Genomic DNA, 23,802 nt, shown 5'->3' on the forward strand with positions numbered 1-23,802 from the left:
GCACTATTCACAATAGCAAAGACTTGGAATCAACCCAAATGTCCATCTGTGACAGACTGGATTAAGAAAATGTGGCACATATACACCATGGAATACTATGCAGCCATAAAAAAGGATGAGTTTGCGTCCTTTGTAGGGACATGGATGCAGCTGGAAACCATCATTCTTAGCAAACTATCACAAGAACAGAAAACCAAACACCGCATGTTCTCACTCATAGGTGGGAACTGAACAATGAGATCACTTGGACTCGGGAAGGGGAACATCACACACCAGGGCCTGTTGTGGGGTGGGTGGAGGGGGGAGGGATAGCATTAGGAGATATACCTAATGTAAATGACGAGTTAATGGGTACAGCACACCAACATGGCACGTGTATACATATGTAACAAACCTGCACGTTGTGCACATGTACCCTAAAACATAAAATATTAAAAAATATTCGAGAAAATTTGTAAAAAAACATTAAAAAGCAGATACTGGGAATGAAACAGGGATCACTTGTTATCCGCCCTCTAGAGATTATGGCACTAGACACTTTTTGCATATATCTTCCCATTATTTTTCTATGCATGTATATATATATTTGTGTGTGTGTGTGTGTGTGTATACACATACACATAAATGGGATCAGACTGTATATGGGGCATTTTGGAACCTCTTTTGTTCATTTATTGATGTCTTTCCAAGTCATTAGCAATCAGCTTTCCCATTATTTGTGATGGTTTCGTGAAAGTTCATGATTAAATGTACTATAATTTAATCCCCTTCTGTGATATATTTAGGTTGTTGTAATTTTTCTCTAATGTGAACAGTACTGCAACATATATTCTTTCTGCTAAATCTTCATTTAGGAGATTGTTTCCTTGTGTTGATTTCCTAGAAGTGGAATTGCTGTGTCAAAGGTTATGCACATTTAAAATATTTAATAGATGTGGCCAAGTTATTTTCAGAAAACTTATGCCAATTTACATTCCCCTCAGCAGAAAGGATATTTCCCAATACCCTGGTTGTTAACACATCATTTTCAATTTGATAGGCAAAAACAAACAAAAATACTTTAAACCTTGTATTTGTATTTGTGCTTAAAAGTGAGCTTGGACATCTTGTTCTCTGTCTTTTGTTTGTTTTTGTTGCCATAGGTAGTACTTCTGGGATCTGCTGGTTCATGCACTTTGCCCTGTTATTGTGTTCTCATGTCATAATGTAGCAATTAAGAAAATGAGCTTTGGGGTCCCACATGCCTTGAAAAGGTCCAGTAGCTATCATTTGCCTGCTGTGTGACCTGGGACAGATTCTCACCCTTTGTAATCCTTGGTTTGTTCAACTGTTAAATAAGAATGACAGTGACCACCTCAATGCAGTCGTACCATGTATGGTACCAGGTTTGGGGCTGATGTTCAACATGCTAGGTTTTCGTACTTCAGCCCTCATTTAATCCCTCTATTTCTTTTAGCATGTTCTTACTCTTTATACCATGTTGGATTATCCCCACTTAGCTTAATTGTATGCAGTAACCTTACTCATTTTTGGGGTTTTTGCTGTGGATTGGCAGTTGGGAAAACAACAGTGAACAAAACTAATGTATCTCCATCATGAAGCTTATATTCGTGTATGTGTGTGTGTGTGTGTGTGTGTGTGTGTGTGTGTAGGGAACAGAATATAACAAGAGGACAGACAAAATAAGTGTAAATTACACCATGTGCTATGCAGAAAACCAACAGAGGCTAAGACAGAGACTAAAAAGGGGAACTTATGATTTAAGGAGAGAGGAAAGGGTCTTTTGGAGATGGAAAGTTCAATGATAAGACCTAAAAAAATAGGAAGGAGATAGTTGTGTTAAAATATTCTAGTGCAGAGCAGGCAGGTGGGCAATATGTGCAAAGGCCCTGTGGCGGGAGAGAACTTTAGGTGTCAGAGGAATTTTTTACAAGTCTAGTCTGGGAAGAAGAGGGAGGGTGATTGGGAATTTGGCAACTGGGGCTGAGTAGGGGGGCAAATGGAGGTGAGATTACGAAACAGGGAAGGGGCCAGTGCATTTTGCCTTTTATTTTAAATACGGGAAGGCCTCTGTAGAGCTGTGAGCAAAGGGGGGGTCTCTATCCTTTTTTTTTTGAGATGGAGTGTCACTCTATTGCCCAGGCTGGAGTGCAGTGGTACAGTCTTGGCTCACTGCAGCCTCCACCTCCTGGGTTCAACCGATTCTCTTGCCTCAGCCTCCTGAGTAGCTGGGATTATAGGCATGCACCACCACTCTCAGCTAATTGTTTGTATTTTTAGTAGAGGTGGGGTTTTGCCATGTTGGCCAGGCTGGTCTTGAACTCCTGACCTCAGGTGATCCACCCGTCTCAGCCTCCCAAAGTGCTGGAATTACAGGTATGAGCCACCACGCCCGGCCAGAGGGACTCTATCTTATTCCCGTTACAACAAGCTCTCTCTGGGGCAGGATAGCAGTGGAAGAGCTCAGGTAAGAATTCCACCTGGTTCTCCAAGTGAGAGGCACTGGTGGCTTGGACTAAGAAATTAGTAGAGGAGATAGAAGTCGCAGAATTGTATTTTAGCAAGAAGGTTCCAAATAAGTTATTTCTCCACTCCGTGTTGTTCAGTAGGACCATTTTTAACACCGGCTGTCATTAGAAATTGCCCAGTGCTCTGAAAGAGTGAGTTTCCAGGTGGCAGATAATCTGGTTCCTCTCTTCAGTGTGGTAGGGTACTGGTGACATGTCCTCAAATGTACTCTTCAGGAAAAGCTCTAGTCTCCCAAAAACCCATGTTTAAAATGAAAGATTGTAGAACTTCCTGCAGTCCACAAGAGCCATTGGCTTTGACCAGTCTCTAGACTCCCAACTGAAGGAAACGTATTTTGAAAAAGTCAGCTGAGTTACAGCACATGGTATCTTTCTCCTCTCTTGATCCCCATGAAAAATGCTGACCCTAGAAAAACAACAAACAAGCAAATAAACAAGACTATGAGGGTGAGGAAACAAGATAGAGGCCAGCTCTCAAGACCGTTTACTTTATTCTCTCTTAAAATACATTGTTCCTCTTGGTTTGGATTTCCCTGATTTGTTTGCTCCCTTGCAGAGCACCCTTTGCCATCATCCCTGTACATTTCCATGTAAGTTCTGCCTATGGGTTTATAGCTTCTCTACTGACAGGAAGCTCTTTGAAGACAAGAATGATCTAGGATCCCATATGATCCCACCTTCTTCAGCCCTTATCTGTCACAATGCCTTTTTCTCCCATTATTGTATGACCAGTACTACTTAACTTTTCTTGCTTTTCTCTTACATGTAAGACTTGGGGCTGGCACAGTGGCTCACATGTGCAATCCCAACACTTTGGGCGGCCAAGGCGGGAGGCTATCTTGAGCCCAGGAGTTTAAGACCAGCCTAGGCAATATGGTAAGACCTCATCACTACAAAACATACAAAAATTGGCCATGTGTGGTGGCACACGCCTATAGTCCCAGCTTCTTGGGAGTTGAGATGGGAGGATTGCTTTAGGCTGCAGCGAGCCGAGATCATGCCACTGCACTCCACCCTGAGTGACAGACCATCTCAATAGGAAAAAAAGACTTGGCAGAGATGGAAGAAAGGAATATGGAGGCACTTGGGGAGGCCAAGGCGAGTGGATCACCTGAGGTCAAGATTTCGAGACCAGCCTGGCCAACGTGGCAAAACGCCATCTCTACTAAACATATAAAAATTAACTGGGCATGGTGGTGTGGGCCTGTAATCACAGCTGCTTGGGAGGCCAAGGCAGAAGAATTGCTTGAACCTGGGAGGCAGAGGTTGCAGTGAGCCAGGATCGCACCACTGCACTCCAGCCTGGGTGATAGAGTAGGAGTCCTTCTCAAAAAACAAGCAAACAAACAAAAACCATGGAGAGGGCCTGCAAGGTTATTTCTAGGAACAAACAGTTGGAGAAGTCATTGGGATTCTTTTGGCCTCAAATATTCATCTTACCAGTGCACTATGCTTAGAAAAGGAATAGGATGACTTTGCATTTACATGATCCTCCTTATCAACTGGAGCTGGGGCCATAGAGTCCAAGATTGCATATGTCCTATTCAGGGAAACCAAGCTCTTTGTGGGGAGGGTGCAGTAGTGACCCAGTTCTGGAATGACAGAACTATTTACATATAGTTTTATATATGTATAAAGAAATACATATATTTTCTTCATATTCCTTTGTCTTCCCCATTCTATAAAAAGTATTTCAAGAGCTTACAAATTCCACAAGGGCAGAGACCATATGGATTTTTTCCTCCCCATTGTGCCTCCAGCATGGAGCAGGATGTTTAGTATCTAGCAGGTATTTCCAGTTAATACTTAATGGATGGAAGGCTAGGTGGGAGGGTAGGTGGATGGGAAACATAAAACAGAAAAGGTAACACAAGTCAGTTGTCAGTAGCAAGGAGAAAAGGACACCAAAGACAGGGGAGCCACAGAACACCTGGTCTCCGATGGGGTATTTGAGCCCTCTGCTTGAGCCAATTTGCATATGCAAAGAGGGAACCAGGACAGCTGTACAAATCACGGTCTGAGAGATTAAGATGTAATGATTGCTTTGGATAAAATACAACTCATACTGACTGAAGGTAAGAAATAAACTTTCCCTGGGGCTTCTCAAAAAGAAAATAATGGTTGCCCCAAATTCTCAGGAACATTGACTTGCCTTGCCACCCCATTCACCTGAGGCTACTGCTCACTGAAGTCCTACTGGCAGCTTCCTACAGTAGGGTCTTCAGCCAGGGGGGCATGCTTCCATAGTGGGAGTTGAGGATCTTGGGTTAGTAGAACCCCTGGAAGGGCAAGAGGTTGGTATACAGAGAGTGAGCTTGTACAGATCACCAAAAACCCATGAGTCATTCTGATCTGTCCTTCCCCCTTCCACAGGGAGCCATGTCCCTACCTGTCTGCCTTTTGGAGAATCAGAGGCAAAACAGAGTGAACACTGTCCTCAGCAATATCCTTGCAGTTGTCTGACGAGTCCTTGACTTTTCTTACTGACAGAAGTCCCAGAAGGCAGTAGGTGAGGTGACAGGGGAAACTGCTATTTTGGACTAATTCCTAGTGACAGGGAGGATGGGTTGGGAAAATATAAATGACAAGAATCTTGGGAAAAGGCAACTGTGCTAGCTTTGAATTCACAACAGCTGTTGGTTTTAATGAGTCTGAGAATGATTTGGGCAGAATCCAAAACTCCTGACTCCTCGACCTGTAACCTGCTGCTGTGCTACTTCTCCAGGGTGGCACGAGAGGGGACACTGTGCAGATGCATGCGGCTTCTTACTGTGGGGCTTTGGCCCCAAATCCCAATGAGAACATCACGAGGACTCCAGCTGCGCCCAAAACCAAGTGGGTCTTGGTCGTGTACCCTGATGTGGGCCCTCGGGGTCTCACTGATCCAGACGCAGGGGGAGGCAAAGGGAGACAAACTCAGGGTAGGGGTGGATGGCGGGAAGGGAGAGCATTAAAGGAAGAGATTTCTCTACGGCCTAGAGAGACACACCCAGGTCATGTCATCAGGCTTCACACTCAGACCTTTCCCTGTTTCTCTGTTCTATTTTTCTCTCTTTAGGGTCTAGGCAAAGAGCACGTTTGGAGATCTCCTCTTAGAAGACCCCTCTTCCTTTGCAGAATTAATCCTCCCCTGCCCCTCAAGTCCTAAACATTTTACTCTATTTGATCCATTTCACAACAGCCATTTAACAACATCATTCTGGTTCTATGATGTTGACCAATTTACAAGTAAGGAAAATGAGACTTACAAAGATCAAGTAACTTGCTGGGCAAGGTGGCTCACGCCTATAATCCCAGCACCCTGGAAAGCTGAGGTGGGTGGATAGCTTGAGCTCAAGAGTTCAAGACCAGCCTGGGCAACATGGTGAAACCCCATCCAAAGAAAAAAAAATAAGAAAAATTAAAAAATAAGACTGTTCTTTCACCAGGCTCTGGAAATGCCCTCTTCGTTGCAAATCAGGGATCCATGTATGTGTTGGTCTGCTTTGGAGTTTTCTTTGCTGGTCCATTGGATGATTTTTGTATTTGTACGCTAAAGCCACACTGCCTTAATTACCATACTTTATAATAAACCTTGATAGACAGTGAGGTAATTATCCTGCCTTGTTCCTATTTTTTTAAGGAGAGTTTTTGGATATTCTCATTCCTTTGTATTTTCATATAAATTTATTTTATTTTTTAATTTTTTTTTTGGAGACAAGGTCTCTGTCTGTCACCCAGGCTGGAGTGCAGTAGTGGATCTCGGCTCAGTGCAACCTTGACTGCTGCCCCCGACAACTCAGTCTCCCAAGTAGCTAGGACTACAGGTGCACACCACCACACCTGGCTAATTTTTGTATTTTTTGTAGAAATGAGGTCTTGCCATGTTGCCCAGGCTGGTCTCAAACTTGTGGGCTCAAGCAGTCTGTCTGCCTCGACTTTAAACAGCACTGGGGCCGGGTGCGGTGGCTCATGCCTGTAATCCCAGCACTTTGGGAAGTCGAGGTGAGTTGATCTTTTGAGCCCAGGAGTTCAAGACCAGCCTGGCCAACATGGCAAAACCCCATCCCTACTCAAAATACAAAAATTAGCCAATGTGATGGTGCATGCCTGTAGTCCCAGCTACTTGGGAGGCTGAGTCATGAGAATTGCTTGAACCTGGGAGGCAGAGGTTGCAGTGAGCTGAGATCGAGCCACTGCACTCCAGTCTGGGCGGCAGAGTAAGACTGTGTCTCAAAAATAATAAATAAATAAATAAATAATCAAGTAATTTACCCCAAGGCCTCACAGCTCATTTGAGGGAAGACTCAGATTCTGAATATGGGGGTATCCAATTCTTAGCCCTGTTTGGTAACCACTGCTTTCTGCCAACTTGTCCACCCACTCAGCTCTGGCTTCCATGAAATGATGCCATCTGTCCACTCTTACAGAGTGTAGGGAAAAGGAGAGATTTCCACTGAAAGCTGATTGGAATAGCAACCATCGCATTGCTATTTTAAGATGGGATCTTTTCCCCACTAGGGAATCCCTGAAGCAGGCAGTTATTTAAGATACAGTTGGCTTCAATCTTTGCATGGCTTCCATCTAGAATCAAGAGGCAGGCACCTAAGAAGAAATATTATAATACTGATCATCCATCCATGGGAGGCCTTGCATAAGATACCATTTTTCTGGTCCCTGACTATGAGGCTGTAATAACAAAGACCAGACCTTTTTCATACTTCCATTTCCTCATATGTTATTGCTGAGCTTCAGGAGAAAAAGAAATCATGGGAATTGAGCATAGAGAAAGTAAAATCTCAACTGCTTGATAACAGATCAGTCTGGAAAAATAGAAAAGTATTGAAAATGGGGTCGCAATGAAGGAATGAGCTCTATGCTGATAAATTCAACTATGTCCCATGCTGACTTCCTTTCATTTCCCAAATTTGTGAAAAGAAGGATAGAAAAGGTGGGTAACTAATATTCGTTGAGAATACTCCATGCCAGGTACTGAATTGGGCACAGGTGCCTCCTTCTGCTCTCACATCTATGTTTCGGTTTGGAAGTCGAAACAAACATAAGTAAACTAATAAATCATTAATGTAACTTAAGAATATACTGAGTATCATGAAGGAAACTAAAGGGGTGATGAGGATGAGGGTAGCTGGGGTGAAAGAGGGTTTAGCCATGCAAACAGGAGGTGAGGGGCACTCCAGGCAGTGGGAGAGGTAGATTGAAAAACTAGAAAGCCAGAAGGAGTTGGTCATGTTTCTGGACCTTCCAGGGCATCTTAGCTGTGGTGTTAGGAGTTTAGAATGTATTCCAAGTACAATGGGATGGCACTGGAGGGCTTTAAGCTAGAGAGTGACACAGCCCCATGATGTTTTATGAACATAACCATCGCCATCCCAATTTGTGGAACAATTTATTCCCCTTTGACATAAGTCAATTTTCTGATCTGTTTTTGGTTAACTTGATGGATTTACATGTGTTAGTTGCCTTTTTGTTCATGGTATTGAATCTGTCGTCCTTCTTGAAAGATGGGGCATACCTACGAACAAATGGCTGTCACCACTTGATCTCTCAGGGTTTCGGAGGGCAAGGAAGCAGAATGGGGCTTCTGAGCCATATAAATCCTAGGCCATGTAGTGTCCAGCAGCCTGAAGCTTGGAGACAGGTTTCTTTCAGGATCCCTAGTATCAGTAGACAGGGATTTTATGGTGTTGGCCAATCAACAAGTGTTTGAGTGCTGGCCCTGTGCCAAGCACTGTGCTGGATTCTACAGACTCAGTTCTGTCTGTCTGTCCCTTCTATCCCTGCTCCTTTACATGTGGTCATGCAAAGGCTTCATGGTGTGATGTGCATCATAAAAACCCAAGGTCCACAGTGATGCCTATTCTGTCTCAGGGCTCCTGATTTCTCCACAATGTCCCTCCATGTAGAGGACTCACTTCTGATATGACTTTTCTGGATCTGAATGTGAATAGCTGATATCTGGTCGGCACAAAACTGTCACAGAATGGGCATGTAAATGACCAGATGAACTTCTTTCTCAATTTGGTGGGCATATCCACTAAGAGGGCCCATCTTGATCACCCAAAGAAACCATTTTGATTTTAAGGAATTTGTAGTGCAAAATACGAGAGATTTATAAGACAGGGGTTCTTAACCTGGGAGCCAGATGTTCCTAGACAATCCAGATCTGGGTTTTGGTGGAGGAAATGCCCCAGCCCTCATGAATTTTATCTGAAATTGTGAGTATATAGCCTTTGGATTTTGCGGGGAGGGAGTAAGGGGTAGGAGAAGGTTTAGCCAAGTTCTCAGTGGATCCTTTGACTCTCCAAGGGTTATAAAAGTTGTAATTGTTATTATAGCTCTACTGTTCCTGATTATGTTAGAAACTGTCAACCCCGTTATCCTTGGTATTGACAAACATCAGTGATAGTTTGTCAAAACCCACCCCTGTGAAAAATCCCATTCTTCACCCACAGGAGTCAGCCTCCTCTTCAACCAAACTTCTGGGCAGGATGAGGGAAGTATCTATGGATGAAAGACTTGGCTTTCCTTGGCTCCCTTTGTTTAGTTTCACTGCATCAAGTTATCTGAAATGCGAGTGGGATGCAACTCTAACTGAATGGGATTTGATACTTCTGACCTGTCCTTGCTTCCACTGTCTCATTTGCTGTTGATCACCAATGTGAGGTGGGTGGGTGGAGGATCCCCACGTTGCGGGAGGTGCAAGTACAGCTCAGTAGGTTTAAATACTTCACTCAAGATCACCAAGTCAGTAAGTGCAGCATTGGACCCACCTGGAACAAATAATACTTGGTTGTTTTAAGAATACCTGGAATTTGTTTTAGTCAGGTATAACAAGGTACACAGACACAGAAATGATTGTCATGAAGGAAGAAGTATATTGTATCCATAGTTTCCTAGAAGCAGAAGGCATGCCATGCCATGAAGGCCCACACAGGGAAGCGCCAAGGCAAGATGAGTGGGCAGAGAGAGATCTAGAGGGCAGAAGCCTTTATTGTGTTTTCCATGGGAAGAAAGAGGCAAAGCAGGCCAACCAGGCTTAGCATTAGGTAGTCAATCATCTCAGTGGGCACTGGGGTAGAAGGGCTGCCCCTAGTTGTCTGCTACCTGGTCCTGGGGTGATTAGGGCAGGTGGTATGACCTCGAGTGTGAGAGCCTGATGGAGGTAGGTGATTGGAGGCGTGGGCTGTGGATTGGTTGATTTGTGTATCAGAAATGCACTTGCAGGCCAGTTGCTTACTATCTCCAGGAATTAGCTAACCCTAGGAGGGACAGTCCCTCCAAGGTTATAAGGCCTCAGACATCAGAGCAATAATAGTACAGAAAATCCAAAGACATGGTTAATATACTGGCTCTGTCCCCTGAATGAATTCAGTGAAGCTGGACAGTCTAATAAATTGCATCACACACCTTTGAGGATGTTTGCAGCTTGACTTCTTACTGCTCCATGGAGCTGTGTGTAATCTCTTGTGTTCCATTGTACCAACTCCAGGTCATAGTCTCTGGGTGGCCAAGAAACACCTGTCTCCTTCACCTTGACAAAACACATGGCCATAAAACTAGACTTTTATCCCTTTGGCCAGAAGATTACAAATAACAATTTTTTTTTCTGAATTGGAATTTTTTTTTTTCCCACACATGAGGTATCAGGCACTCGTGCTTGGGAAAAAGGAGATTATATAGACTCTTAGAGCGTTCCCAAGGTGACAGTCCATTTTTCATAATGATCTATGATATTCGTTTGTTGAAATTTTATTACTTTTGTAATTTAATTCAATTTATCCCATTTTATTGCTTGTTCAGGGTAGCGTTACCATGGTTGCCTTTCTCTTCCTTCTGGATAAGGATGTTTCTTTTTTTATTATGAGCATGATGGCTTCTAGATTAAAACAGCCTGCTCAATATAACTGTTTCCTTTGGAGTCAACCTTCTCTGAGCCCATCTTTACTCTTGTAGAATTTTCGTGAAGATAAATATTGGCAATGATTTATGAAGCATTTATGTGAGTAATCAGGTTCCAACCCTTATCTTCTTCTTAAAGATTAAAGATTTTATTCAGAAATGCTTCTCTGTACCAGAAATCACAGAAATGAGCAAATAACTATGAAAGTTCATTAGTAACATCTTTTGTGAAGATATAGATTAAGAACATATTCATTAGCTGCAAATTGACTTTAAAACATAAAGGAGACCCCTTTCTAAAGCGAAGTCATTCATCATTTTGAGAAATCCTGGAAGTATTTAAGGGAATAACTGAGTTGGGCAGTGAGTCCAAAAGGACATGAGCAGGTGAGAGGACAGGAAGATGACAGGAAGGCAGAAGAGACAGGAAGGCATGCCTAATACAGAGGCTGCCACTTAGCTACATGAAAATTTAGAACCCATGAATGTGGGAATCCATAGGTAATGAACAGATTCGATAGCAAATGACATTGACATAAATGATTCATATAAATTGCTTGCTTTTAAAGGTAAAAGGAATGGATTTATAGTTAAATGTTTTTTAAAATAAAAGATTACCTTCTTTTTTCTATAAAAGTATAGACTGTTTTTTGAGGCTCATAAGTGCTCGGTCTCCAAACCTTCCTTTCCTCTGCATCTGGGAGCAAGAGTGGAATTATTGTAATTCCAAAGATTGTGAAGACCCAGCTCAGCAGCTACAGACAACAGGATACAAATCTGCCCTTTCTTGGGGAAAGAGGAAAGTGTAGTTAGCTAATCCTGCTTGCCAAGTCCAGCTGATATCTCATGATCCTGCCTTCTTTGGTTGACACAAGCTTTTTAAAAAATGTCATTTTGATCCAGCTTCTCTATTTTTTTTTAACCACCCACTGGATTGTAAACTCTGGATTGTAAACTCCTTAAAGTTTTGCCTCAATCCTTAGTAAACTGTAGGAATAGCTTTCCTGGAAATGGCTCCAGTGATTTCTTAATGTTTGGTCTCACTTAGACCTCATCTGCTTGGTGGCATTTTTTAAAAGTGTTGGCCTTAGCCCACCTGTGTCAGACCCACCATGGGCATTTTAAAAAATGTGTATCCCTGGGCCTACTTCATTCTGAACCTCAGGAGGGTGGGTGCTAAGACTCCAACTTCAACATGTGATTCAAGGCCCCTGGTGATACTGATGCCTTGTGAAGTCTGAGGACTCCCACTGCCCTGGCCAGAGCCACTGTCATCTCTCACCTGGAACATTGCAGTGGCCTCCTACTTACTAACTCTATTTCTACCCTTACTCTCTATGGCTATGGATGGGACATGGGCATTCAGAATTACAAGATTATCATAGGATAATGGAATGGGCCGTCAGGTTGAGTTCATGTTCATGAACCTATGCTTTCCTTTGGCTCATGAACCCGTTCATGGCCTATGCTCTACCCTGCAGCCAGAATGATCCTTTTACATTATGTATCAGCTCATGTCAGACTTCCACTCAGTGCCTCCTGAAAAAAAAGAAAAAGTGACTCGCAAGGGTCCATGTGATGTGGCACCCATTGTATTTCCAAGTTAATTTCCTGCAACCTCTGCTAGGTGACTGTATTCCATTAACATAAGCCCCTTCGATATCCCTGGAGCTTCCCTGTCACAGCGACCTTGTACCTTTTGTTCCCTTCACCTGGAATGCTCTTTCCCATTAGCTATGTGGCTTGTTCCTTCTCCCCCACTCCATTTTGCCTAGATCTTTGATCAAATATCATCTTATCAGGAAGACCTTCCTGTCTTCCTTTTCTAAAAATGCAGCCCCCTATCACTCTCCATAACCTTACTTTGCATTATTTTCTTTATCAGCATTTAATCCAACAAATACATAAACATTCTATATGAATTTGCCATTTGTTATGTTTCCCTCCCAAGAAAATGTGAAGTCTCTGAGGGCAGAGTTTGTTTTGTTTATCCATGGTAGCCTTGGCACCAAGAATGATCCCTGGCACGTGGTAGGCACTCATGAGTTACACGTGATAGATGACAAACTGCTACTCTTGGACTCTCTCGGAAGCACAAGGCTTTCTTCATTATTGAAGGGAGATCTGCAGGCAGCAGCAGCCTATTTTCTGTCTGTGCAATTGCCCCATATAACTCTCCTGGTAGCCACTTCCCTCCCCTAATTTTAATGGGCAGAAAGGAGAAAATTTGATTCATTATCTTTACAAAGTCACTATCTATCTTCCCCAAAGGTTAAGAAGAAGGGTACCCCTCTCAGTTTCTGATGGGGATTGCATCTATGTGAGTAAAAGCATTTTGCTTTTTTGAAAATCTGGATGAGTTTTTTGTTTGTTCCATTGGGGAAATTTTATACTAAGTAGATTAAAGTAAGTGACTTTGAACTTTGAAAGTCTACATCTTAACGTTTTATTAAGCTTAATTGGGTTTGTAGAACATTTAAAGACCATCCAAACTTAAGTGGGAGATCAAAATGAGCAAATAGGCTGATGCAGACTTCTTTTTACCCCTGCCTTTGAGCTGCATTAATGAAAGTGTTGCGCTCCATGCCTGCAGATGATGAGCATGAAAGCCTGGCTTTCCAGAGAGCTCAGGTTGTATGCCACAGAACTATGCCACAGCACCTTCCCATGGTTGTCTGTGCCATGTACCTGGCCTTCAGGACCACCCCAGATCTGGCTCTGCTTCACACTCATTGCATCAGAAAAGTAGCTGGGCTCAAGGCAGACCACTGAAAGTTTGTTATGTGGTGCTTCCTAGGGAAGAAACTCCAGTTGTTGGAAATAAGATCCATTAGGGTATAGAATCTGTTAACAATGGAAATTAGGAGCGATTTGACTGTTGTTCACAGAGGTTTTGCACTCAGTTAAATGAGCAGTAGCGTAAGGCAGCACTGACTGGAATATGCAAGGCCAGGACGTCATTTCCACATGTCATCTCTTTTTGTGTTTGATTTTCACTGCAACGTTTATTCTTCCTGTGTGCTAACAGAATTGTTCAGGAAATAGCAATGTCATTACTTTCTTTTCACTTAAAATGATCTTTAATTATTCAAGCAATGCTAGTTTATTTGTAAAATGGTATAAAAGTTATGAAATAAAAAGTGTGAGGCCACTTTTAGAAAAAAATAGAATTTTGTGCTACACAAAACCCACAACTTCCTTTTCACTTTTACCAGTGCATCATGGATGAGGACATAGCTGCCGGATAGCCTACTACACGAATGTACCATGAACTTTTAGCCAGTCAGCTATCAAGAAAGACTTAGAATTTAACAGTTTTTGACCTTTACAAGTAATGAAGGTGAACATCCGTGTACTTTTAATTGTGTATTTTTGAAAATGTCTAAATCTGAATTCTAGGGCTTCCAGAAAATATGTACTCTCTTCTACAACTTCTGTCATTTTTGTTGTCTCTTAGTCCCCGTAAGCATTTTATTTGTTGTTCCAGCTATAAGATAAATGCTTAGGGGTGGAATTACTGTGTAAAAAAAATACACAAATATAAAATGCTATTATTAAATTTCTCTCCAAAATATTTCCTACTTTAAACTACTTTAAAGTAAAATCTCTTTTCTTCTGTGGTCAGTTGAAAGGCATTATTGTGAGAGATGTAGGGTGTGAACCCAGCATCCTTTGATTATGTTTATTTTGTAGGCAGGCATGCAACAAGTCATTTTCACGCCATTTCTGCTCAGATAAGGAGGTCAGTGTACTGGGAGCCAACGACTACAAATCAATGGAAATATTGAACATTGTTCTGATTTTTTTTTTTTTTTTTTTGAGACGGAGTCTCGCTCTGTCACCCGGGCTGGAGTGCAGTGGCCGGATCTCAGCTCACTGCAAGCTCCGCCTCCCGGGTTTACGCCATTCTCCTGCCTCAGCCTCCCGAGTAGCTGGGACTACAGGCACCCGCCACCTCACCCGGCTAGTTTTTTGTATTTTTTAGTAGAGACGGGGTTTCACCATGTTAGCCAGGATGGTCTCGATCTTCTGACCTCGTGATCCGCCCGTCTCGGCCTCCCAAAGCGCTGGGATTACAGGCTTGAGCCACCGCGCCCGGCCCTGATTTTCTTTCATAAGCAATAAAATAACATATAAACCAACAAAACAAATATAATACCCATAAACCCCTCAGCACATTACCTGACCCAGGGGTTGGTGCTGATTGTAGCAGCCACCGTGGTGGTGGTGGTCATGGTAGGACTGTGCTGGTGAGGTAGGGGACGTGGTGATGGTTTTCATTATTGTGGTTATTGTTAGCACAATTATTCTTAAGCAGCCATGTCTGATCTGAAGTTTGGTGTGATCCTACTGGTTTTCCAAATAGGATTCCCTCTTTTAAATGAGGAGTTATAAAAGTTTCGCTAGTGATTCACAGTATTGTTCTGGAGTTTTAACTATGTCTCCAAGAGAACTCAGTTTATATAAAGGTTCTTCATCTAGACAGCAGAGGAGGCTGGTACTCACAGCCACCTTTGCTCAAAAATATGGGTTGTTCTGTGTTGGGTCTTTGTTTATAAAGATAGACTCATTGCTTCATTTCCACAGAGGCATCTCTTATGCTTTCTTGCTTGCCAAGGAGCCAGTGGGGATACAAGTTTTTATTGTTCTAGTTTAAGAGCTTAAATTTGAAATTAAAGACAAAGATTTATGAGAAAGCATGAGTCTGGTCTCAAGAGACTTGATTCTAGTTCGTCCTGGATTCTGTGTGTGCTGGCTCTGGGCCTTGGAGCTGGTTGGGATCTTCTGTATTGACCAAACCAGCATCTCCCAAAGGTTGAAAACAGATACCAGTGCTATCCTGAGAGAAGTCCTCTCTCATGAGATGAAACTTTGGTGAAATTAAGCAAAACACTTTACTTAACTGGGCCTCAGTTTCTCCCCTCAATCAGAGATTCTCAGTTAAGTGCTGATAGTGGACAGGCAGAGAAAGTGAACATGGGGTGCAGCTATATGAAGGAGGGTCAATGGTAATCACTTTTGGCAATATGAGGCTGGATCTTTGCTTTTCTTTCTTTTTTTTTTTTTGAGACGGGGCCTCACTCTATCACCAGTCTGGAGTGCAGTGGCGCAAACTCGGCTCACTGCAACCTCTGCCTTAGGGTTCAAGCAATTCTCCTGCCTCAGCCTCCCGCATAGCTGGGACCACAAATGCATGCCACCATGCACAGCTAATTGTTTTGTATTTTTAGTAGAGATGGGATTTCACCTTGTTGGCCAGATGGTCTCAATCTCCTGACCTCATGATCTGCCCACCTCGGCCTCCCAAAGTACTGGGATTACAGGTGTGAGCCACTGTGCCCAACTGGATCTTTGCTTTCTGTTCCCCCCAAGAGAAGCCAGAATCTCCCAATTTAAAAAAACAAAACAAAACAACCATATCCTCACTCCCAAATGTGACTCTGATGGGAATGGTGTGGAGAAGAGCCAGAGGACTGGAGAGAGGTCTGTCTGCCTGCCCATCCACCCAGAAAGCCCCCTTGCAGGAGCTATGATAAATAATGGCCTTACCAAGCACAGATGAGCACAGACTGACATTCCATAATAATAACATGCATTTACATATCTCTTTAAGTTGGGAAGAAACCATTACCTCGTAACTAGCCTTAAAATTATAATGCCCAGATTCGAGGATATGCATAATTAAAACACAATATTCATTTTTACAATCCACTGTAAGCATTTATATCTTTTATGTCTCCATGTATTGAGTATTGATGTTCAGTGCTCCATCAGGGCCCAGCCAGGTAAAGGAGGCATCCCTTCCTTCCCTCGTCAAGTGGATACCCTAGCGAGCAGATTGACTTCACAGACCAGCTACACAAAATACTAGCTAACCACAATTGTAGCAAAGGCTTGGGAGGAGCAGTAGGAGCACTTGACCCACCAGACTAGAGGAGCTGGAAGGACATCACCTGGTAAAGCCTTTGATACCACCTGATGAGTGTCATTCATCTAATGCCATGTCTTCATTGACCTCAGTCACAAAGAGGTGGCCACAGGCTGCACATGGCCCATCAGAAGGGTTTTGTTTGGACTGTGTAGCGTTGACCCACATACCATTTTAAATTGAATTAAAGGATTTTAACCTTTTCATTCCTTATATTTTTTTCATTTAACCTTAAATACCATCTGGCAGGTAGGTCATGCTTTGTTTCAAAGAGTTCTGACCTCATAAGAGAGGGTTGAGAAACCAATAGAAAATAAGAAAGCCAAGTTTTTACATATGTTCTTTGCTCTTCAGGAACCAAAAGCTTAGGAAGACTAGAAAGATTCCCCATAGGTCTCCTGGCCACAAGCTGTGTCTCTCATCTCAGTTAATTATCTTCTAATATCATGCCAGACACCACAGATGGTAAGAGAGTGTCTGCAGCCTGTCCTCACCATTGGAGGGAAATGTTGAGGGTCTTTCAGGGGCATTTTTATTCCCAAGAAGAGCACACTCTGCATTTCCTGTGTGAGTGGGGAAAATGGTTAGGGATTTGGTCCAGACTTAGATGATACTTGTCCATATGTGTGGAGCAAGCCCAGGCCCGTGAGGCTGCCAGTCTCCCATTCCCAGTTATTCTTCTCTGTCATGATTTGCACACCGAAAAACAGCCACCACCAGTGCCATATGGTTTAAAAGATCAAAGGCCCCCATTTTGAATACAATTTTAGCTGACTATACTTCAGATGTCTTAAATATGTTCCTGCAGATGGGAAGCATGGAGCATTAAAGAGGTAAGCCACATGTGTGTGAGCCATGCATGTGATCTGCGCAGGATGGCAAAAAGTGAATGCCACTCAGCCATGCGTTTGTCTTTCAGGTTCGCATCTTCACGTACCTCATTGGACGAGAGGCTGCATTTGCAGACAATCTAAAGTGGATGGCCTGTGCCAACAAAGGTGGGTCTTCCCAATGTGCTTGGCTCTGAATAACTTCCACCTACTTTTGCAGAATTAGGAATATTCATGAGAAAGTAGAGAGTTCTAATAATTCTAAGATAAAGTCTGGGTGTATCTAAGTGATTACTGATAGACCTGTAATGGTTTCTTCCAAATTATGGTTTTTTTTTGTTTTTTATTTTTTTGTGGACAGAGTCTTGCTCTGTTGCCCAGGCTGGAGTGCAGTAACGCGATCTCAGCTCGTTTCAGACTCTGCCCCCTGAGTTCAAGTGGTTCTTGTGCCTCAGCCTCCCGAGTAGCTGGGATTACAGGTGTGCCCCACAATGCCCAGTTAATTTTTGTATTTTTAGTAGAGACAGGGTTTTGCCATGTTAGCCAAGCTGGTCTCAAACTCTGGAGCTCAAGTGATCTGCCCGCCAAAGTGGCCTCATTACAGGCATGAGCCACTACGCCCAGTGCCAAATTTTGAGGACATAGTCAAGTGGAGTGGTTAAGTCTTTCCATTCTTCTGATTAGTAGATGAGTAGCCTTGGGAGAATTACTATGGCAGAGACATTTACTGTGCATCAAATATCCATATACTCTCTTATCATTCGCAGCCTTCTTGCATATAGGTGGGGACTTCAAGACTGGTTCTGGCCAATAGGGCGTGAGTGAAATCAACCTGAGTCATTTCTGGGCTAAAGCATTTGAGAGCTAGTGTGGTGGTGTTGGTACTCTCTTCTGTTCTAGTGAACTCTGAAGGTACATGGTCCAGACAGAACAGTCACGAGATGCAGCAGCCTTCATTAGCCTGGGTCCCTGAGTGAACACATGGAGCAGATGACTTTCACTGCCCCTTGCCTCTGCCAACCCACACTGGATTATAAATAGTGTTCATAACAAATAAACTTTTGTGTTGAGCCACTGAGATTTTTAGTTTGATATGTTCTTATAGCATAACTTTACCTATATTACTAATTAAGTTGGTCAACTTTAACTTGCCTCAATGTTCAAACACTCAAAATGGTAATGGTAATAATAATTCTTCCTTTAATTTTTTTAACTAACAAAATTATTTATATTTATGGCATACAACATGATGTTTTGAAGTATAAGTACATTGTGTAATGACTACATCAAGCTAATTAACGTATGTATTGCCTTACATCTTTATAATTTATTTGTGATGAGAATACCTAAAATCTATTCTCTTAGCAACTTTCAAGTGTATAACACATCGTTATTAACTATGGTCACTATGTTATATTATATATCTCTTGAACTCATTCCTTCTGTCTAACTGAAAGTTTGTATCCAGTTCTTCCTTTGATTCTTATTAATGAAATGGTGCATATTAAGTGCCTCGTTCAATACTAGGACATAAGAAGTGCTCAGTAATCATTAGCTTTTTTATATTCATAAGGTTAATTGATTACCAATCCCCTGTTGCATGTCAGAAACAAATAGTTTGGGGACAGCACTGGAAAGTAAGTAATAGGGCTGCCCAGTCTGTGAAGGCCTTCTTTTCATTTTATACGCAGCCAAGAAGGCAAAGCATAGCAAGTTAATAGGTGGGAGAGTCCAGACCCCTTGTATCCAAATTGAGCAATCACTCTCCACCAACTATATGCAAGTTACCAAACCTAGCTGGGTAGGTCTGAGTCATGTCATCTACAGAGCAGAGGTGGTGACAATACCTTCTCCTCAAGCATGTTGTGGGCATGACATGATGCCATATAAATAAAGTTGGTAGCTTGGTCTCTGGTATGTAAGTACCCTGAGTTATTCTCTCATGTTATGTTGATCTCTGGGTCCTGTTTGCCTCTCTTCTGAGGTTACAAGCTCCATGAGAGCAGCCTTTGACTCTGATTTCATCTTGGGTGCTCTGACAGAGCCCAACCTCGTACCACAGTGTGTGCTCCTTTGATGTTTGAAAAAACAGGTAAGTCGACTCTAAATCCTAATAAAGGAAGGTAGGCCCTGTTGCACAGTAGATTGACTCTAAATCCTAATAAAGGAAGGTAGGTCCTGTTGTACAGTAGATTGGGATTGATGGATTTCAGTGGTCTGCTTTAAATGGGTCTCCCAAGCCATGCTTCATAAAAGTTCCAGTGTTTGGACTTTAGTGGAGAAAAGAGGACCGAGGAGTTTGTGGGTCTTCGCTCCAGTTTTCATGACCTAAGACAAAGTTGTTTTAGGTGCAAGCCACCAAAGTTGTTCCCTGAAATTAAAAAAAGGGCATTTTGGAGAGAGAGGGGAGTGACTCAGAACCCTGGTGGGAAGGGAAGCTTGGGTCTCACAAGGGAGAAGGAAGACATGTTTTTGTTTTTCTATTCCTTCTCAGTTTCTTCTGACATGTCCATGGCATTCTTACTTCTCTGTAGGTAGATCTTCCCTACTATGGCATGCATATAGCCAGGAATGGCCACCCCATACTATGTATGCCCATCCATCCACACAACAATACTGTGGGCAAGGCACAATATAAGAAAGGAGAATGTATATCTTTTCCATTCGAGGCTGACTAGCAAATCTAAAGTCTAATTTCATGTCCTCCCTCACCCCCTCACCCCTGTGAAGAGATTATGGTACCCAGCTTGGGCCAGTTCTTTCTCCCTGCTGAATTGGGTGTGGGCAGAGGAAGCCCATGGAGAAATAAGTGCTCTGGGGGACTCAGCACTGTTAATGGAAGTGTGGGAAAGTTTCCTAAGAATAGGTGAACAGGCAGGCTCTTAAACCTGCACCCATCTTTCCCTTTGCTTGGCATTTTCTTTAATTATCTGCTTCTATTTGAACAGTCTTTTAAGCAAGGCTCAATTTCCTCATCTAAAAAAGGAAGGGCTGCATGGAAGTTTTTAACATATCCTTGAAGCTCTAAAATAACACATTCTACAATTGTTTTCCTTCATTGTCTGGCTTGCTTCACTGAAAGGTGTCAATAATTCTACTTGTCTCAGAGTTATACATTTGGCCTCATTTCAGGGAGAACTATAGGAAGAACACAGGCAGAGGAGATGGAGGCCGAGTAGATCCCAGATTTCCTCTGAGTGAAGAGGCCTTTCTTGAAATTAGTTTTGGAGCTTTGTTGACATTTAAAACCTTGAGTTAGCTATACTTTTCCCATTTTTTCCTTTATTCTGTGGTCTTGAAAAAAGTTTCTTTCCATTTTTTAATTTTTTTTTTTAAATTTCCTGTTATTTCTTGCCACATCAGATTCCAATTCTTCCATCAGCTAGTATGCATTTAGTCATGGGTTATTGTTTTTACCACTGTCTGTGTCCAGCTGATGAAAATTACTCAAATTGAAGTCTTGTCTTAATCAACTAATATTACACCATAATTTAGTTTTAGTCATTGTTTATAAGAGTCTTTGAGGCATCCTTTTGAAGACAGTTTAGTCAACTCAGAGTATTTTACGGCCCGGCTATAGAATATAGCCTTTAGGATTTACAAGTTATGAGTACAGCAATGCAGAAAATCCAAGGAGGTAATAGTAGCTGCTTGGCTGGACAGGCTGTGGATTCCATGATAATTCTCCTTCCCTTCCTGTCCACATCCAGTTATTTCCCTTGCTACCAGAGTTAGCCCCTCTCGATAGTTTCACCTTCCTCATTCTGCTTCTATGTAAAGAGCCTTGGGAATGTCACTGTTTGCCGCTCTTCAAAGTAGCAATGCCATCAAAATGTGATATTCCAGTCATCTGTGCCCATATAAACATTGGCTTCACGTTGCGTCAGTTAAGGGGTTTTGGACCACGTAACATCGGTGAGCAAGTATTCTTCTATGGTCATTAATTAAATCATTGTTTATAGTCTCAGATTGTTATAGTATGGAGGCAGCATAACATTTTTCATCTCAAGTGTCATGAGGTCCAGAGGGCCCCCTTACATATTTTCAACCTGACTCGGCCAAGTTCTGCAGTGAAATGAAGCATTAGCATTCAGGGACCAGAGCAGACCCAAGGAGAGTCCAAGGAGCAGAACTAACCCGCTGGGCCTGACCACAGAATGACCCTGGGAGGGAGCAAGAATCATGAGGGCTCTCACATTGTTCCTGAGTTAGTGGTCGAGGACCTGCTATCAGTGCAGGACTTCTTCCTTGGGAGTCTGGTAGCCATGGAGACAGTTCTTAGCCAGCAGATCTCAGACACTTTCCTCTGGAAACAAATGTCTGGGGACATTCATACCCCCCTTGCAATAGTTCTCTGCCTCCTCCAGTCTACCAGCAAAATCCAGGGAGGCCTGGAGCTTGTGAGTTTATTTCATTTTATGCATAAGTAGGTCCTGTCTTGAGGGAACCAACCCTAAGGAGACAAAGCAGCAAGCCATTTTAAATACATTAAAACAATCATTGCCACTGTAGAATGGCTGGTGGAATTTAAAGTTCTGTGTTCACACTATTTCAAAAACAAGTGAACTGGAACACAGAAAAGAGGGCCGACTACTGACTGGCTCAGATATTTCACAAAGCCATGGTGACCTTCTCTAACATTCAGTATGCCAAGATTTTAAATAAGCACTGGCTGATTCTCCTTCAAAAATCACAGTTAATGAGTGTTTTCCAGCTGTGCAAATAAAGAAGGGCCTCCATGTTTGGGTTCTCAACCGATCAGTCATCATCGGGTCCAATGGAAATGCCACATGTGTTGTCGTCTGCTTAGCTTACCCCTTTCCTGTGGGCTAAAGGTCATTCTCTCCTTACTTGAAAGAAAACTGGTGGCTTGAGACTTCCTGGAAGGTCCAGCTCCCAATCTTTTTTCAACAAAAAGATTCTTAATCTCATTATATCTTTCCACATGTAGTGTCCCCCAAAAGATAGCTTCACATTTATGAGGCCGGAATGGTCATAGGCGGGGCAGGAGAAAAGTGACAATTAAAATATTTTGCTATTTCAAGACAGGTGAAGGAAGCCACAAACAGCAGCTATTTAAAAACCTTTTCATAGTTCGTTACACACATTCCTTAGAATCAGAGATTTTGAGTGGCGATGAAGATGGTGATGCTTGCTGTTATTGTAAAACAGCAACTAAGAATGGCAGGCTGCTCACTAAGTGCCAGGCATAGAAAAGAATATATCTGTGCATTACCTCTTTTGATCCTGCCAAAGGCTCTTGAGGTACTATTATCATTATTTTTGTCTACAGAGAAGGAAACTAAGGCTGAGCGAGACTAGCATCTTGTTCCAAATTACCAGCCAGCAGGCAGTAGAGCTAGGATTCAGACCCAGCTGATCCAAAGCCCCAGCCTGAACTTTTCACCAGATGTGAGGCTGCTTCTCTTTGGAGAGGAGAAAGCTGTGATTCATAGAGAACTCTTACATATCTCTCTTCATTTGAGGTAATCTAGGAAAAGAAAACTAGAGGGTGAGAAAGGACTTCAATGTGCCATAATTAACAAAGGCCAGAGCTGGGATTTATGCCCAGCCTGTATGTGCTGGAAATGGCACTGCTTCAGCTTGCACAGTGGTATGGTTCAGGTCCTGATGTTTCAGAGTTGAGGACATTACGGCTGTAGATAAGATGAGACCAGGAGAAACCATGGCAAAGTGTGATGGGTGCAGTCACAGAGCTATAGGAAAGAGACAGCATTCTTATTTCCCCAGAGTGTACCTTTAGATTATTTTCTTCTTTCTCTTTTATTTTTAACTTGGAGTTAGAAATTAAAACGTAGTCATAGTCACAAAGGAAAAGATATGTCCCTTACTCTGAGGCTGAAGCTGATTTTGAGAGCTCTGCTCAGGAGTGCAGTTCTCCCACCAAGGCCAGTAGGCTCCTTGCCCTTGATATGCATTCTCTCCAATACCATGAATATGGGCTCTTCTGCTCTCAGCACTCAACAGGCCTCTTGCTTGTTTTTTGTGAAGTCAAAGAAGACAGGGAGGTAGGAAGCTGTTTATAAATTAAACATTTTTCTATAGAAATAAGTGGTTTTTTTTTCAGTAGTGTGTGATCTTGACAGGGAGGAGGAGGAAGATGAAACAGAACACAGTATTGGGAGCGTCTTCCAAGAACACTGTTGCTCATAGGGAATGCAAACCAGGGAAGCCACAGCATCACCTTCACTGCCCTCCTAAATCTCACTCTTACCTCGGCACCCTCTGAAGACTGAAATTTTGGTACTGGCTCTGAGGTTTTCAGCCTGCCTTGCTTAAGGTGAGAAGAGTCTTTAGAAAGACTCAAAGACTCAAAGGACTCAAAGGAAGCTACACCCATCATCCAAAGATGGAAGGAAGACCTCACTATATGAGGTTAGCAGCTAGGATCTGCCCTCCAAGGACAGACTCCTGGTACCCTCAGATCTGGTCATTGCAAAGTGGAGTATTTAATGATTCACCACAGGAGCTTCTTGTGCTCAGGCAGCTTTGAGGCAAAAGACTCTAAAAATCCCCAAGGAAGGGTGGTAATATCTCAGAAACACAAAGCACTGCACTGCATATGGTTTATCACATGCAGTATTTGTAACCCAGA

General features: G+C 42.6%; 1 protein-coding gene across 2 annotated transcripts in view; it reads left to right on the forward strand.

Annotated features, from left to right (window-relative positions):
* Positions 1 to 23,802, forward strand: part of CACNA2D3 (calcium voltage-gated channel auxiliary subunit alpha2delta 3) — a 753,656-nt gene that overhangs the window by 420,717 nt on the left and 309,137 nt on the right. For both annotated transcript variants that reach the window (XM_017852939.1, XM_017852941.1), the window contains exon 10: positions 17,276 to 17,354. In XM_017852939.1, the coding sequence (XP_017708428.1) occupies positions 17,276 to 17,354 (79 nt within the window). The remainder of the gene's footprint in view (positions 1 to 17,275; positions 17,355 to 23,802) is intronic.

This window comes from Rhinopithecus bieti, unplaced genomic scaffold (genome assembly GCF_001698545.2).
Source record: "Rhinopithecus bieti isolate Rb0 unplaced genomic scaffold, ASM169854v2 scaffold_35730, whole genome shotgun sequence".
Classification (NCBI taxonomy): Eukaryota; Metazoa; Chordata; class Mammalia; order Primates; family Cercopithecidae; genus Rhinopithecus; species Rhinopithecus bieti.